Below are 15,999 nucleotides of genomic sequence, written 5' to 3' on the forward strand. Positions count from 1 at the left end.
GTATCGTCCCTAAATATATTGCATATATATATACATATATATTTATATATATATATATGCACGCACGTACACACTCGCTGTATTGGTAACTGTGTGTTGGTGTACTTCGTCGTGCCTGCCCGAGAGCAGGAGTACCGAAGGTTTTTTCTTTTTTTTTTTTTATTTGTGCTTTCCTCCTTGCCTTGCAGCGCAAAGCGGCGGACTACACAATTTTGAGCTGATGCAGAGGCGTCCAATGCAAAATGTTTATAGGGTATTAACACGTTTTGTTGTTGTTTTGCAGTTTCGCCGTTTTTTTGGCTTGTTTTGCCTTGGTTTATGTATAATATGTTGGTTTTATTTGTAAGTAAATAATTGCTTGCTATTGCGCTGTTGCCACTGCTTCTTCTTCCTTTACTGCTTACACAGTATGTGTGTGTGTGAGTGTGTATGTCTCTGTCTTTGTTTTCTCAGTTCATTGAAATTTCACCCGAACGCGAATTTGGGGTAAATTCGCTTCGCGATTTGCGCACCTTTTACGCCGCGCACAATTAAACGCACTTAAATTCAAAATAGACAAATGCCTATTATTTACAATTGCAATGCAATAAACAATTTTTGAGCGTTCGAAAAACGCTTAAAATGTACACAAAATACGTTCCGCAAAAACTTTTGTGGCTCGTCACATACGAATACAAATACACAAAAGACGGAGACGGATGATGGTTATCGATGAAGCGTTGTTATCGATAGTAGCGTTCACAACAGCAACAGCAGGGTTGCTTTTCAAGTTTTAGGAGTGCAAGGCACGGCGTGTTATTAACAAATACGGCAATTAAAAAAAATTAATTATATGGTTGTTATTTAGTTGTATGTTAATGAACCAAAGCATTTCTACTTGCTGGATCGTTTCAATTGTTTAAAGTTGATATTTAAGTTAATTATACGTATAGCTAGTCTGCACGTGCCTGAGCCGCCAATCCTGTAATTTGCATTTTTGGCTTGGCATTTGATTGTTGAACAATATTACAAAATTAAAATATGGCCGATCCGAATTCAGATGACGAGAGCGGTAAGTGCATTTAAAAATATTTAGCTGTGTCAGCTGTACTTGAATGCCTTTTCTTCAGGTTCTGGGTCCGGTTCCAGTCGCAGTGGAAGCCGCAGTCGCAGCGTCACACCGCAAGGCGGCAGCGCACCGGGGTAGGTTTTCAAAAATTCAATTCAGCCTGTCACAGTGGAATTATTTTTGATATATTATCTGTGCAGCTCGCCCCGCAGTCGTAAATCGGGCAGCGGCAGCGATCGTTCGCGTTCTGGCTCCAGATCCTCGCAATCGCGGTCTGGCTCCGGATCGCCGCATAGCGCACGCAGCGGCTCAGCAGCAAGTCGACGATCGCGCTCCGGTTCGGCGCGCAGTCGGCGCTCTGGTTCGGCTCATAGCCAGCGCAGTGGATCGGCGCATATTCAACGTTCCCGCAGTGGCACTCCCCATAGCACCCATAGCAAGCACAGCGGCAACGCGGAATCCCGCTCCAACTCACCGAATCTACAAATTGACGACCAACGTGCCAATTCAAAGAGCAAGAGTCGCAGTCGCAGCGGTAGTCGCACTTCCAGATCCAAGACCCGATCACAGACCCGTTCCCGCAGCCGCTCCCGCTCCAAGTCGGGCACACCACGCTCACGTTCTAAGTCGGGCACACCACGCTCACGTTCCAAGTCGGGCACACCGCGCTCGGCTCGCACGTCGCGCAGTCGGAGCGGCTCCGCTTCCGGCTCGGGCAGTGACATTGGTGTACCCAAGAAGAAGCCCCGCCGCCAAAGCAATTCGGATAACGAGAAGCCTGATAGCGACACAGCAGCACCCTCCAAAGCAAAGAAGGCGCGCTTGATTGACTCCGATAGCGAGGAGGATGTACCGGTAGGACATACTGTGTTCCATCTGCAGCTCATTTAATTATACTCCAATTATTTGCAGCCCAAGAAAGCACCTGCCGCATCGGACATTTTTGGGGATGCCGATGACATCAGTGATGACGAGGAGACGGCGCATAAGTCTCCGGCGGGCAGCTTGGCGCGCTCACGTAGCCGCAGCCTAAGCAAGTCCCGCTCACGCAGTCGCTCCATGAGCCGCTCGCGCAGTCGTTCCCGTTCGCGTTCACGCGACGCCGAGCCGCAGTTGACCGCGCCCAAGGAGGATGAGCCGGAACCGCTGCCGGAGACGCGCATCGATGTAGAAATACCGCGCATATCAGCCGATCTGGGCAAGGAGCAGCACTTCATCAAGCTGCCCAATTTTCTTTCGGTGGTCACGCATCCGTTCGATCCGGAGACGTACGAGGACGAAATCGACGAGGAGGAAACCATGGACGAGGAGGGTCGCCAGCGCATCAAGCTCAAGGTGAGCAACACTATCCGGTGGCGCGAGTACATGAACAACAAAGGCGAAATGGTCCGTGAGTCCAATGCGCGCTTCGTGCGCTGGTCCGACGGCAGCATGAGCCTGCATCTGGGCAACGAAATCTTCGATGCGTATCGCCAGCCTCTTGTGGGCGATCACAATCACCTGTTTATACGCCAGGGCACTGGTCTGCAGGGTCAGTCGGTGTTCCGCACCAAGCTAACCTTCCGGCCGCATTCGACGGAATCGTTCACACACAAAAAGATTACCATGTCGCTGGCGGATCGCTCGACCAAGACAAGCGGCATTAAGATACTCACACAGGTGGGGAAGGATCCCACCACGGATCGTTACTCGCAGCTGAAAGAGGAGGAGGCCAAGTTGCGCCTGGCCATGCGCACCCAGCACAAGGCCCAGCCCAAGAAGAAGAAGGCCGGCGCCGGCGAGCCACTGATCGGCGGCGGCGGCAACTCCTCCTATCAGCATGACGATGGCAGCGACGACGAGAATGCGATCAGTCTAAGCGCCATCAAGAATCGGTACAAGAAGGGCGCCGGCGGCACCCAGGCAGAGCCAAAGGCCTCCACCATTTACTCCTCGGATGAGGACGAGGGCTCCGATTTTGAGGCGCGACGCAGCAAAAAGGTCAACAAGGCAAAGGCCAGCAAAGCGCTGCGAGATTCCGACAGCGAATCCGACGTCGGCAGCGGCAAAAGCGGCGGCGACCGCGCTGCCGACGCCGGCAGCGCCAGTGGCAGCGCCAGCGGCAGTGACAATGAAAGCCGCAAATCTGGCGGCAGCAAAACTGGCACTGCGAGCGGCAGCGGTTCCGGCAGCGGCAGTGGCAGCGGCAGCGACAACGATGATTAGCCGAGGCACAAACCGGAAGCCAATATGCTCACAGCTACTAATAAAAAATAGTGTATTAGGGACACAATATGACTTAGCTTAAGTTGTTTTTAACCATGGTTAAACTAAGTTCTGTAAAGCAAATAAATGGAATTATCATAAAAACAACTAACAGCAAAGGGTTGTCGTATATTAAATACCCTTTAAACACGTAGAAAATGTGTGGGGTGTGCTTTGAAAGCTTTTGTTCCTGTCTGATATATTCGGGTATAGAACGTACTTGCCTAACTTTAAAAATGATTTTAAAACTGATCGAACGGTAAACAAACAACTTTCGTCCAATCGTTTTCCGCCTATTTACCACTGTTGCGGGTGGAATTTCCCACATCGTAGACACGTATTCACAAAGTTTTTACTTATGGATTTTAAAATAATCGGAAAAAATTAAGACGTCACCAAAAAATTCTGTGAATTGCACTTTTTACCGAAGGAATATAGATTTTGCGAAAAATGTGAAACAGGTCTCAAATTATTTATTTTATATAGATCCTTGAAAATGAGTTTGAGCGCGAAATCTCCATTTCCACCAAGGAGAAATATATTTTTGGAAAAGTGTGAAGTACGCCTCAAATGAATTTTAACAAAGAACTTTGAAGTTGAGTTTGAGGCTGATCGGATGATAAACAAAAATGTTTCCTTCTACAATCGCACATATTTAGGGGTTCTAGTGGGGTTTACCTACATTTAACCATATCGAGCGATATGATATGTTAGCTTTATGACACAGTACAATTCGCATAAGACATTTAAGCCAAAAGAAATTCTCATTTTCGTAGAGTTCCTATGACAGATACTTGATCCAAGTGATTGTTAACAGACGAATGTTTGTTATTCTAAATATATATTTTCCATAAATTATTGCTTAAATATCTTTTGTTTTTATACAATTAGTCTAAGGCGCGTTCAACTTATGACGCTTTCAACCCAATTTTATATTTGTTACAATCGTTTTTTCTTATACAATTTATATCTACAACTACATTGAATTTCTTTAAGTTTTTTTTCTTTTTTTTTTTTTTTAAGGGAAGGTTCACGTTCTACTGCCAAAAACTATAGACTATATTTCTGGATTTATAAATATGGTTGTAAAAATCTACAAAAATTAATTACAATATTTTTCTTTTTTGCTTTGTAAACAAATATTCGAAATTTATAAATATCATAAATTATACATATTACGGTTTGTTTTTTATTTCAAAAGTTGATTGTGCGACAATTTGTTGTCATTAAGTTTTTTGTTTTGTAAAGTTTATAACATTATATAAATGCTAAATCAGCTTTGTAAAATTGCACAACAGTTGATATATATATATATATATATATATATATAAATATATACATGACAGTTATTAATTGTATATATATATATATATTTGTGTGTGTGTGCATATATATCATCTGGATCTGTGTGGCATTACGCAAGTCGAAATAAGGCAGTTCCGTTCTCTGGGTTCTATAATGGAAATGTTATCAGCAGTTGCACGCTCTATAGGAAAAACTTGCACAATGATCTTAACTGTTTTGGCATTAAGTACATTATGTATTACCAAAATAAAAATATAAAGAAAAAATTTATAATTCCTCAGACTAACTTTGAATTGTTATTCATTTTCTTCTAAATGCTCTCGACTTTAGATCTGCGAACTTTTGCGATTTTTCATCTATATAATACTCGCAAAAGGCAAAAACAATTGCAATCGGGCGTTTACAGAGTGGGGTTCTAGACAGTTCTTGGTTTATATACGGGTAGTACCGACTTATAGCTAATACGCTCGCTCTCCATGGAGTCCATTGTCCGTTCTCATATTCCACATGTTTCGTCTTCTTGTTCTTGTTGTTCTTGTTGTTGTTGTGTGGAATCCATTTCTGTTGCCTCTGGGGTTGTCAGCACCCACCCAGTCGGTCGCTCCTCCGTTTATCACCCTCGCCGCCTGATAACACGCTCGCGTTTAACAAAGAATTATTACAAAAAAAAAATGTTGTTTTATAATATTTTCTTTTCCATTTGTTGTTGTTGTTGCTACGAAGAAAATTGCACAAAATGCATTTAGTGGCCATTGGGTGTGGGGATTCTTCATCAGCAGGCCTGCAAAGCAAAAAACAATATTATAATAACAAATAATATATGCATGTACTAGCACAGTGAAAACTTCATAAACGAACAATTTTTGATTCCCATTAAACGTAAATTAAATTGAACATTGCTAGACTTGAGCCGGCGACCGCGCGCCGCATGTTATGTGTTCTTCCAGTTTCAGCATATCTTTTAAGTTGAAGCTCGCCTTAGCAGCGTGTTCGCTCAAGGGAGCTTCCACTGTAAACGGAGGGTTTAATCATTGCTGTTGTCAGCTGTTTAAGCGACGTACTGGAGCGTGGCCAGAGCTCAAACTACGAAGCCCCGACTGGGGCCGGGCACTTGATATTGTTTAGCACTTATAACCGACCGAGCCGCGACCTGGTGCAGAGCCAGATCTTATCAGGGTCGGGGCCCAGGCAAATGGCTGTATAGCATGAAAGTAAGCGACTAATGCCACAAAATTAATTGCACTTTTTGTGCTAAACCTGGGTGCGGATCTTGAATACACACACTAAACACACACCTGATGTTCTTTATTTTTGTTGTCTCTCAAAGTGCATTGAACCCTTGGCTTGTCAGTCTGTTTAAAGTAAAAGTTTTATCAAGTTTAACAACTTGAACCGCTGCTTATCGGACACAAGAAGCCAAGAACTTTTCTAACCTATCCTTTCACATAAAGTATGCAATTGATAGAAATCAATAGAAATTGTATAAAGCTGTTTTGCTTGAATCAAATTGAATGCCACGCTGTGATTAGCTGCACCTTGAGCTGATAAAAACCACCGCAACCGCCAGTCGGTGGTTGTCACCTTAGGCAGGTGCTAAATGTTAACGTTTCGGATTGCGATTGTCGTGAATCGCACATTAAATATGCCCGCGCCGAGCAATAACAGAAAATAAAAACCCAGGTAATGAGTCAACTGATCAAAGTACCCCTCCTCCTCCTCGTCAACTTACGTGCAGCGAGTGTATCGAGTTTGTCTCGTAGCCGCCCTTGCTCTGCATTTGGGTTGAGATCGCATTGAGGCGGTTGGCGGATAGCTCCACATCGGCGGATCCAATGTGACCGGTGTGTACGAAATTTGTCGGATTACCGATCATCGAGCGATCGATGCGCAGGCGTTGATGCGGTCGGCGGGAGGGTGAACGCTGCTGCTGGAAACAGCATGAGAACCACTGCAGCCAGATCTCCCCGGTGGATGCCATCTTCTGTGCCAGCTGCCCGGACGGCCGTTCAGTCTTATATTTATGATTATTGCAAATGGTGGTGCTGGTCCTGCTGCTGCTGTTGCCGGCGCTGCTGATGGGTTGAACACTGCCGCTTCCAGCCAGATTGACGTCCGTTCTCTTGCGTGAAACACGCGCTGGCCTGCAAGAAAAAGAACATAGGATTGGTTCATAGATCATATATATATATATATCTTAAAAGACGTCAGACCGAGAATAAGGGGGATTGTGCCCAAGGCAAAGGAAATGTCCCAGGTCCAAGCTGACCGTTAATAGAGCGTTCACTGTATTTAAATGTTGTTCTCGATCTGCTCTAGTTGTTGGCATCTTTTCACATGGCCACGCACAATACACATTACCTAAGTCCCGCACACAACACCTCCAAAATGCTATTCGACAGATTCCCCCGAGACGAACCTGGGCAAATGCCAGAACCACAATACGATATGCGAGACTCAGCACACTTTTTTTTTACTGTTTGTATAGCCTCGGGGGTAACCAGGCAGAGTTGGAAATAAAAGCAACAATTAATTGGCACTTTTGTGTAATTAAAATCGAAGGAAAGACATAAAGCGTAGACAAAAGAAAGATTGTAAGCAGAATACAATAAAAGAAAAGACTGAAAAGACCTACTTGGGCAACTGGGCGAGCTGCATTTGCTTTTATCATTGACATCGTGAATATCATTTTGCGGTTTGTTTCTTTAGCTCTTTCGATTCAGCTGAATCAATAAATATTATGATTCTGCAGCTGTGCCGACAAAGCGCAGCGTGATTCACTCCAAGGGCTAAGTTTCAGTTAAATAATTTATACGAAATAAAATAAATATTTCATAGGGTATTTTGCATAAGTATTGCAAAGTTTTTAAAAATACTTTTGGCAGCTTTACAATACTAGTTTGTCCTTTTTAACATTGTTGCATTCAAACAGACCAGCTTACTGTGCTAAATTTTGATTGAATGACAGACTGTCTGTCAAACTGCTGTCGCCTGGCTAAAGCGACAGTTTTTCACGCCACAAACTTCTTGTGCTTTCTACGCAAGCTGCACGCACACACACGCACAAAACGTGTGTCATGCACTCTCCACTGTTGTTGTTGTTGTTTTTCTTTCTGTTATTTTCAGCCGGTGTTTTATATTTTGTCTGTTTCTGCCATTTTCTTGAGCAATTAAAGCTGCTCGAGCGTCTTTAATGCGCAGTGAAAACGAAATGAAAGTGGTAGACGGAGACGGTTTGCGAGCTGGAGCTGGCTGGAGCTGGAGTTACAGTATGTCAATAAAGTGTTTTTACTAACAAAAAAAAACTAATTTTTTGGGTTTAGTTGAAAATAAATGTACCTAAAAGTGAGAATTTTTTTTCAATTATAATTTATTTCGATTCTATATTTCTCCTAGAACTTAATGGCAAAAAGAATTGTTAAATAACATTACCCAAACATTTTATAAAATTAAAAAACTAAAAACATTCACATTTTATGCTGTCAATAAAGTGTTTTTACAGCTACGGTAAATTGTTTTGCCGTTCTCTTTTGGGTGATCCCGTTAGATTTGGGCCCATGCGTTTTGGCTTCTCTTGTGTCTTCGACTTTTCTTGTCATTTTCTATTGCAATTTATAACGTTTTGCTTTAATTTTATGAAAAATAAAATGCCAGGAAAAAGAACAACTTTTGAAGTCGCTCAGCTGGTGTATTATAACCATCAGATGGGACGTCAAGTCTCGGAACTGGCTGATATGTTTAATTTATCAAAAGCAACGATATACAACATATTAAACAGAGCCAATAAGGAAGATAGGCTAGAGGCAAAGCCAGTATGTGGTCGACCCTGCAAAATTTCTGACAGAGATAAGCGAAAAATTCTGAGAAAAATTGAGAAAAATCCACAAATTTCGCTTAGGGATATTGCTCAGGAGTTCAAGGAAGAAAGTGGTGTTGATGTGTCACATGAAACTGTCCGAAAATTACTGAATTCCAATGACTACACATCACGAGTTGCCAGGAAAAAACCTCTACTATCGGCGGCGAATATTTTGAAGCGGCTATCGTTCGCTCAAGTCCATGTAAATAGTTCGAACGATTTTTGGAGTAACGTCATATTCTGTGACGAAAGCAAGATGATGCTATTCTACAACGATGGGCCATCCAGAGTCTGGAGAAAGCCACTAACAGCGTTGGAAAACCGCAATATTATTCCAACCGTTAAATTCGGAAAACTATCAGTGATGGTGTGGGGGTGTATTTCGAGCAAGGGTGTAGGAGATTTGACCTTCATTGAGAATACCATGGATGCTAGACAATATCTGAGCATTTTACAGACACATCTCGTCAGTAGTGCACAGAAATTTGGATTCTATGAGGACAATAAGCCAATTTTTAAATTTTACCAGGACAATGACCCGAAGCATAAAGCTCATATGGTAAGAGTTTGGCTGTTGTACAACTGTGGAAAGGTGTTAGACACTCCACCACAAAGTCCAGATATGAATCCAATAGAAAATGTGTGGTCATATTTGAAAAAAAAAGTCGCAAAGCGGAGTCCAAAATCAAAAACTGATTTAAAAGCTGCTGTACTGGAAGAATGGCAGAAGATTCCAGAAACATACATACAAAACCTTATTGTTTCAATGAAACGGCGATTGCAGGCTGTATGTGACGCTAATGGCAGCCACACAAAGTATTAAAAAAAAATATTCCTGTTTTTTTAACATTGTTATTTAGTAATAAAGTTTCGTGTAAAAACACTTTATTGACAGCATAAAATTTGAATGTTTTTAGTTTTTTAATTTTATAAAATGTTTGGGTAATGTTATTTAACAATTCTTTTTGCCATTAAGTTCTAGGAAAAATATAGAATCGAAATAAATTAGAATTGAAAAAAAATTCTCACTTTTAGGTACATTTATTTTCAACTAAACCCAAAAAATTAGTTTTTTTTCGTTAGTCAAAACACTTTATTGACATACTGTAAGTTCCTCGTAATAGTGTGTGGGCCATTGTGTATATGTATGTATATGCAGCAAGCGTTATCTTTCAAATCGTAGCGCGTGTCACAACAACAACAACAACAATAACAGCACGTAACTGTAGGAACTGAATGCGCTAAAGCGTTTCAATTTTTGTATGTCAAAAGGTTACCAAAGTGAGAGATGCTAAAGAGATAGAGTTTGCGCCAGTCAAGCGCACACATACTCAAACACATGCATATGTGTGTATTAGTTCATGCTCAGCCGCTTTTGTTTTCCACGTCAGCCGGCGTAATTAATGTGCTGGAAATCGAGCTGCTGCCTTTATCAAGCTGCGTCCGCAGCGCATAGAAAACGAAAGCTCAGACACCGTTAATTATCAATAAAGCGCACGCACTTATGCACTTAATGTGTGCGAGAGAGAGGGCAACAGTAAAGACCACCATGCAAATTACTTTGCAATAATATCATAAACAAATGGATTTCCAATGAGCTTGTGCCAGCGTCTGTTTTCGCTGTTGTTGCTGTTGTTTTCTGGCAAATGTTTATACATTTGTATTTCGTATTTTTGTATGTTAATTTTACACTCGCTGACATCATCAGATCGGCCACCAGTCGGCAACATCGCGAGGCGAGGTTATTGAATTTCGCTCTCCCCACCAACAACAAACAACAACAAAAAAAAATGAAAGAATAATGCTTAACAGTAATTACCATTACATACATACATATACAATAAATACATGTTCTTTTAAGACGATTAACTGCGTGTGCTATGTACATAACAACTTTTTAAAGAGATTTCGTTAAGGTAACGGTTAACTGGAAACTCTGTTTTTCTCAGCTATCTTATAGGTTAATAAGGCTATTTTTAGAGGTTCTCATTTATAATTGATTTAGTTATTTTTTTTTTTTGGCCATTCTGGGAGCTAGCTCAGCTGTTCAAAGATAATTTGAAAATTGTTTTTATCTAATTTTCTGTTTCGACTATAAAAGTCATTGAAAATTAATAAACTTTAGTGCTGTATGTAACTCAAATGTAACTTAAAAAGAGCCACATATTAGGCTTCATAGTGGGCGGCGCTTAGCAACATTGACCTGCATAAGCCATTACTTTTTGCATAATCGGAAGAAGCAGCAGTGGCTTTCTTGTGCTTCCTATTTCTATTTAATGGCCACATTTGGCAATTTGAATGTGACCCACATAACGGCCGAAGACAATTCACACGCGTCAAAGACATAAACAGCATTAACCAGCCACCACCAAAATGAAGACATTTATTTTGCACAACGGAAATGAAAAATGGTTGACAGCGACTGCAATCCAAATGATGTACATGTGTATGTGTGGACGATACAATATTACATCATTTGGTGTTGGTCAAACAACAAGAGAGGCGAAAAGAAAGGAAGGGCATTAAGTATGCACGATACAACCAGTTTGGCATGCATATCAAACAAGTTGCGCGGCGCAAGGTTCAAGAAACCGATTAACGATAACAAAATCAACGCCTAATTCGATAGCTCAAATCAATATGGTTGTTCATGATAAAAGAACGGATTTACAATTTATTTGAAAAACATTCTATTTATGTTACATTTGCGTCTGGTTTCACAATTATCACTAGAGAACATTCACTGCACTCGACAATCATTTCACATGCCCTCAGCTGCTCTCTTTGTGACTCATCGTCCAACAAGTACTGTCCGCCGCAGCGACAATTGTACGCATAGGCCCAGCTCCATGCTGTCGTCTCTTTGTCTGCGTCGGTTGCTTTCTGCTCGCTGCCCTCCTCCTCTGCCAACATTTCAATTCGAGTGCTGTGCATGTCGCTTAACGTAATGCTGGCATAGATATTGTTGTGTGTTTCAAATTTTGTCAGCAATAATTCGGCATCATATTGTTTACGCTTTGTGGGATCTTTAAGCGTATTCCAGGCCTCGTTTATCGCATTGAAATTGTTGTCGCTCTCTCGACTTGGGTTGCTCTCATTCGCGTTTACAGTTACTGCTAGCTCTTGTTGTTGTAATTTATCGGGATGACATTGTAGTATTAATTGCTTATAATTGCGCTTAAGCTCTTCAAATGTTGCTGTTGCGCTCGCATTGAGCAGTTCATAGAAGTTCAAGTTGGACATCTGCAATATGAAACGAAATCAAAAACCATTTATACATGAATATTTGTAATACTTACATTTAGATTTTAATAATTTAGCTTGTTGTTTCACATGTTTCTAGCCCGTAGATCAGCAGCGCGTCAATTTGTAACGTTTGCCAGCACTGGCATTGCGCTGAACAGCTGTTTGTTGTTTAGTTTTTGATTCTGCTTTGCCCGTGACACTCTGATTGGATTTTTTTTTGAATTCCATAAAAAGCACTCTGCACCCAAAACCCGCAAACACCCATACACATGCACGTATGTATAGATGTGAGAGTCATCATTTTTCTTTGTGGCTGCGGAAGTCGCAACAATAAAGGAGTGCTCGTTGCTAGGCGCTGATAAAACTGAACACGCATTTCTTTATATCGAAGTCATAAAGAATATTAATATATTTTTTTATTTTCTCTATTTTTATATTTGCCTTTGCATGTCGGTTAAACATAATTCAGAAAATCTCATTAGTACCGTTATGAGTGTTCGCCTATTAAGTTGTCACTGGCAACCACACACACACACACAGACACAACCATACGCCGAATTTTGTCGCGAAAAAGTAGAACATTCAAATTGTCAAAAAGCAAGAGTCAAGCGGCAATTGCACTTGGAGAGAGGAAACAAGGTTAAGAAACTGGTTCGGCAACAAAAACAAACCGAACAAAAACAAAAAGTACATATGAAGAGCTCTGAAAAGAAAAACAAGTAAATCGTCCGACGCATGCATTGACCCAATTTAAAAATTAGCAAACGGCATAAAAAAAAGTTAACCACAAGACGGATGAAAACTTGCGCCTCCGAAAATAGGGGGAAAGGCAAAATGTCAAAAGACAGGCAGGCGTGTGTGTGTGTGTGTTTGTGTGAGAGCGAGACGGGGCTATTTGAACAATGTATTTTTTGTGAATTGCATTTAATTAAACGACCAGAATTAATTATTATGCCAAGCAACAAAGTCGGCACACATACATGCCCATTCGCATGTTAGTTCATTTGAAAAATCCAAACAAAAATAAAATTTGTATGCCCATGCACAACCTGCCCCCGGCCCCGAACCATTACATTATAATAAAATAAACTTGCCTTATAAGGTGTTGACTTTTTCCTGTCGACAATACAAACGTCGACGCTCTGCCACTGTCGGTGCTGCTGTTGATCCCGTTGCTTTATTGCTTATTTGTTGCTATGATTTTTGGGGCAAATCGAGAGGCAGAATCAGGGCACAAATACACACACACACACACACAAAACTTTACTTGGATATTTGTGTGCTTAACACACTTTTTGCACAAACACACACACACTCGCGTTACATTTGCATTGCCACTGCCTAGCAGCACGTTTTCAATACGTATTTATTTATATTTTCGTTTCATTTAGTTTCAGTGTAAACAAATTGGCACCGCAAGTGGCAAACGATCCGCTTTGACCGCCGTCAGAAATACACCTAAGAATAAATCTTTTAGCAGTGTGACAGCACACAGAAAGCGCACAAATATTCCTAAAAGCGACACAACCAAAAATCGATTTTATACGTTTGTGAACTTATCGGGATAGCATTCCTGTAGCAATTAGCATTTGTCTGCGTGCACTTGCCCAAAGCAACTCTGCCGTGTGACGCCTGAGCTGTCAAATCGATTTCCGCTTTCTTTCCGTGCGGTTCTTAAACATGACTGGTTTAACGAACAGGGTAAGTGCCATAATTTTGGCAAATAAAACCATGTTGGCGTGAAGGGACAATATAACAAATGAGTGCAAAACATTAAGCAAACCATGTGCTAACGGAAAATGTGCATTATTGTTGATTTTAACAGCGCGGCAGAGTTGTTTTTTGTGCGCCAAAATTGTGTTTCGTGTACACGTGCCAAAAAGCAGCCAAAAAAATGGCAGGCGCGGAAGTGCCTTTAAAAATGTATTACTACATCTGTCCAAGGCTTGCTAATTGTGTCAAATGCATACTTAAAATGCATATATTAAGTATTTTTTCGCGCTGCAAACATTTGTTTATGCCTTCTCGCTCAACCTAACCTCATTTTCATGGGATAAACTTTAACCAATTGTTTTTCTATTTAATTTTTAGACCGTTGTTATTGATGGACGCGGCCATTTGCTTGGCCGCCTGGCCTCCGTGGTTGCCAAGTACCTGTTGCAGGGCGGCAAGGTGGCCGTAGTCCGCTGCGAGGAGCTGAACCTTTCTGGTCACTTCTACAGAAACAAAATTAAGTTTTTGGCCTATTTGCGCAAACGCTGCAACGTGAACCCGGCTCGTGGCCCCTTCCACTTCCGTGCCCCGTCCAGGATCTTCTACAAGGCTGTGCGAGGTGCGTTCCGATGATTTGCTCTGTCCAGCTCCTAGTTTGTTGTTTACCATGATGTGCAAACCTTATTACCTACATTATTTGAACGTAGAGAAAACCATGTAAACAAAACATAACTGAGTGCAGGCAACAAAGCGAATAGCATTTAAAATGTAACTTACCTGTATACATTTACTAATTGTTCTTATTTTACGTTGCAGGTACGTTTATCTAGCTTGTTTTGGTCAGCTGCGACTGCTAGCATGATGATTGATATATTCTTACCTACATTATTTGAACGAGAAATCGTGTAACAAACCTTCAACTGATTCAGCCAACTGGACTACCTCTCTATATCTAATCTCATTTGAAATGTTCACTCAATGGTATTTTATTGCTTCACAGGCATGATCCCACACAAGACCAAGCGTGGCCAGGCTGCCCTCGCTCGTCTGCGTGTCTTTGATGGTATTCCATCGCCCTACGACAAGCGCCGTCGTGTTGTTGTCCCCATTGCAATGCGTGTGCTGACCCTGCGCTCCGACCGCAAATACTGCATGGTTGGACGTCTGTCGCACGAGGTGGGCTGGCATTATCAGGATGTGATCAAGAGCTTGGAGCGCAAACGCAAGGCCAAGCTGCATGTCACCCTCAAGCACAACAGAGAGATGAAGAAGTTGACGGCGAAGGCGCGCGAGAACATTGCCAAGGCTGCTGAGCCCTTCAACAAGATCATCAAATCCTACGGCTACGAGGCCTAAGCAGTGCCCGACCACACAACAACAATACGAGCAGCATAATCGTAGCGGTTTTTTTAAAAAGAGAATAAAACAACATCTAAGTTTAAAAAGCCTCACCAGTTTGTTAATTAAAATATAGGGCATTGAGTAATAGTTAATATAGGCTAATATATATATATTATAATGTAGTAAAGTAGTATTAGAGGGTATTCAAGGCGTGCAGGACTTCAACTGCAAAGCTTTGCACAGCTGATCGGAGAAAGCTTTGCAGCAGCAGCTGTGCTTCGATGCTGTTATCGTTAATTCCAGCTAAAGTTATCGCAATCGATCATTTCGGCTGACATTTTGTGTTTCGCATCTCGCCATGGCGACCTTCAAGGACAAAGTAATTATCGTAACAGGCGCCAGCTCTGGCATAGGAGCAGCTGCTGCCGTTCATCTGGCCAGCCTGGGCGGACTGCTGGTAATTGTGGGTCGCAATGAGCCGAAATTAAAGGAAACAGCGGACAATATTCTGGCTGCAGGCGGCGCGCCAGCGCTGCAGCTGCAAGCCGACATGGACAAGGAGGCGGATGTGGAGCGCATTGTGGCAGCAACGCTGGCCAAGCACGGACGCATCGATGTGCTGGTCAACAATGCAGGCATACTGGAGCGAGGCACCATTGAGACAACATCTCTGGCCCAATACGATCGCGTGATGAACACCAATGTGCGTGCGCTCTACCAACTGACCATGCTGGCCACCCCGGAGCTGGTCAAGACCAAGGGCAGCATTGTCAATGTGTCCAGCGTGAATGGCATACGTTCTTTTCCCGGCGTGCTCGCCTATAATGTGTCCAAGGCAGCCGTGGATCAATTTACGCGCTGCGTCGCCCTGGAGCTGGCGTCCAAGGGTGTGCGCGTGAACTCTGTGAACCCGGGTGTAATTGTAACCGAAATTCATAAGCGCGGCGGCATGGACGAGGCTACCTATCAACAGTTCCTGGAACACTCAAAGACCACACATGCCCTGGGTCGTGCCGGCAATGTGGAGGAGGTGGCGAAAGCGATTGCTTTTTTGGCCAGTGATGCAGCTAGCTTCACAACGGGCGTTAGCCTGGCCGTGGATGGCGGCCGGCATGCCATGTGCCCGCGCTGAAAAGTAAAAAACAAACGCAAATCTGTGTATGGACACTGTTGGCATTTAATCAAAAATAAACAATAATCGTGATAAACAGCTCAATTAGCGGCTTTGATCGCAATTCGAATTTCA

At 42.4% G+C, this 15,999-nt stretch overlaps 5 protein-coding genes across 7 annotated transcripts; 3 read left to right on the forward strand and 2 right to left on the reverse strand.

Annotated features, from left to right (window-relative positions):
* Positions 1-96: 96 nt before the first annotated feature.
* Positions 97-12,934, reverse strand: Spec2 (CDC42 small effector protein Spec2). Of its 2 annotated transcripts, none has more exons than XM_002056581.4 (3): positions 12,794-12,934; positions 6,327-6,738; positions 97-5,378 (listed from the first exon to the last, which is right to left on the reverse strand). In XM_002056581.4, exons 2-3 carry the CDS (start codon positions 6,573-6,575, stop codon positions 5,370-5,372), a joined length of 258 nt encoding a protein of 85 aa, XP_002056617.2. In that variant the 5' UTR covers positions 6,576-6,738; positions 12,794-12,934; the 3' UTR covers positions 97-5,369. The 2 variants fall into 2 exon arrangements, with proteins under 2 accessions (XP_002056617.2, XP_015025799.1); XM_015170313.3 differs by lacking the exon at positions 12,794-12,934 and adding an exon at positions 6,956-7,089.
* On the forward strand, positions 911-3,403 carry Atu (Another transcription unit). The gene is made up of 4 exons (XM_002056580.4): positions 911-1,051; positions 1,110-1,182; positions 1,249-1,903; positions 1,961-3,403. Exons 1-4 carry the CDS (start codon positions 1,021-1,023, stop codon positions 3,251-3,253), a joined length of 2,052 nt encoding a protein of 683 aa, XP_002056616.1. The 5' UTR covers positions 911-1,020; the 3' UTR covers positions 3,254-3,403.
* On the reverse strand, positions 11,075-12,936 carry Dph4 (Diphthamide biosynthesis 4). Of its 2 annotated transcripts, XM_032433725.2 has the most exons (3): positions 12,794-12,931; positions 11,753-12,077; positions 11,075-11,696 (listed from the first exon to the last, which is right to left on the reverse strand). In XM_032433725.2, the coding sequence occupies exon 3, from the start codon at positions 11,694-11,696 to the stop codon at positions 11,148-11,150; it is 549 nt and encodes a 182-aa protein (XP_032289616.1). In that variant the 5' UTR covers positions 11,753-12,077; positions 12,794-12,931; the 3' UTR covers positions 11,075-11,147. The 2 variants fall into 2 exon arrangements, with proteins under 2 accessions (XP_032289616.1, XP_015025797.1); XM_015170311.3 differs by lacking the exon at positions 11,753-12,077 and having other exon boundaries at positions 12,794-12,936.
* A 308-nt stretch (positions 12,937-13,244) lies between these two features.
* RpL13A (ribosomal protein L13A) lies at positions 13,245-14,857 on the forward strand. The gene is made up of 3 exons (XM_002056583.4): positions 13,245-13,400; positions 13,791-14,031; positions 14,413-14,857. The coding sequence occupies exons 1-3, from the start codon at positions 13,380-13,382 to the stop codon at positions 14,766-14,768; spliced, it is 618 nt and encodes a 205-aa protein (XP_002056619.1). The 5' UTR covers positions 13,245-13,379; the 3' UTR covers positions 14,769-14,857.
* A 217-nt stretch (positions 14,858-15,074) lies between these two features.
* LOC6632405 (uncharacterized oxidoreductase TM_0325) lies at positions 15,075-15,969 on the forward strand. Its single transcript, XM_002056584.3, has one exon. It carries the CDS (start codon positions 15,112-15,114, stop codon positions 15,883-15,885), a length of 774 nt encoding a protein of 257 aa, XP_002056620.1. The 5' UTR covers positions 15,075-15,111; the 3' UTR covers positions 15,886-15,969.
* The last annotated feature ends 30 nt before the right edge of the window (positions 15,970-15,999 follow it).

Source organism: Drosophila virilis, chromosome 2 (assembly GCF_030788295.1).
Source record: "Drosophila virilis strain 15010-1051.87 chromosome 2, Dvir_AGI_RSII-ME, whole genome shotgun sequence".
NCBI classification, from domain to species: Eukaryota; Metazoa; Arthropoda; class Insecta; order Diptera; family Drosophilidae; genus Drosophila; species Drosophila virilis.

Coding starts and splice junctions, on each gene's coding strand:
- Atu (XM_002056580.4), top strand. CDS start 1,021: ATGGCCGATCCGAATTCAGATGACGAGAGCG. Junction 1,052..1,109: donor GAATTCAGATGACGAGAGCG/GTAAGTGCATTT, acceptor CCTTTTCTTCAG/GTTCTGGGTCCGGTTCCAGT. Junction 1,183..1,248: donor CAAGGCGGCAGCGCACCGGG/GTAGGTTTTCAA, acceptor TTATCTGTGCAG/CTCGCCCCGCAGTCGTAAAT.
- Spec2 (XM_002056581.4), bottom strand. CDS start 6,575: ATGGCATCCACCGGGGAGATCTGGCTGCAGTGGTTCTCATGCTGTTTC.
- RpL13A (XM_002056583.4), top strand. CDS start 13,380: ATGACTGGTTTAACGAACAGG. Junction 13,401..13,790: donor TGACTGGTTTAACGAACAGG/GTAAGTGCCATA, acceptor TTTAATTTTTAG/ACCGTTGTTATTGATGGACG. Junction 14,032..14,412: donor CTTCTACAAGGCTGTGCGAG/GTGCGTTCCGAT, acceptor ATTGCTTCACAG/GCATGATCCCACACAAGACC.
- Dph4 (XM_015170311.3), bottom strand. CDS start 11,696: ATGTCCAACTTGAACTTCTATGAACTGCTCAATGCGAGCGCAACAGCA.
- LOC6632405 (XM_002056584.3), top strand. CDS start 15,112: ATGGCGACCTTCAAGGACAAAGTAATTATCGTAACAGGCGCCAGCTCT.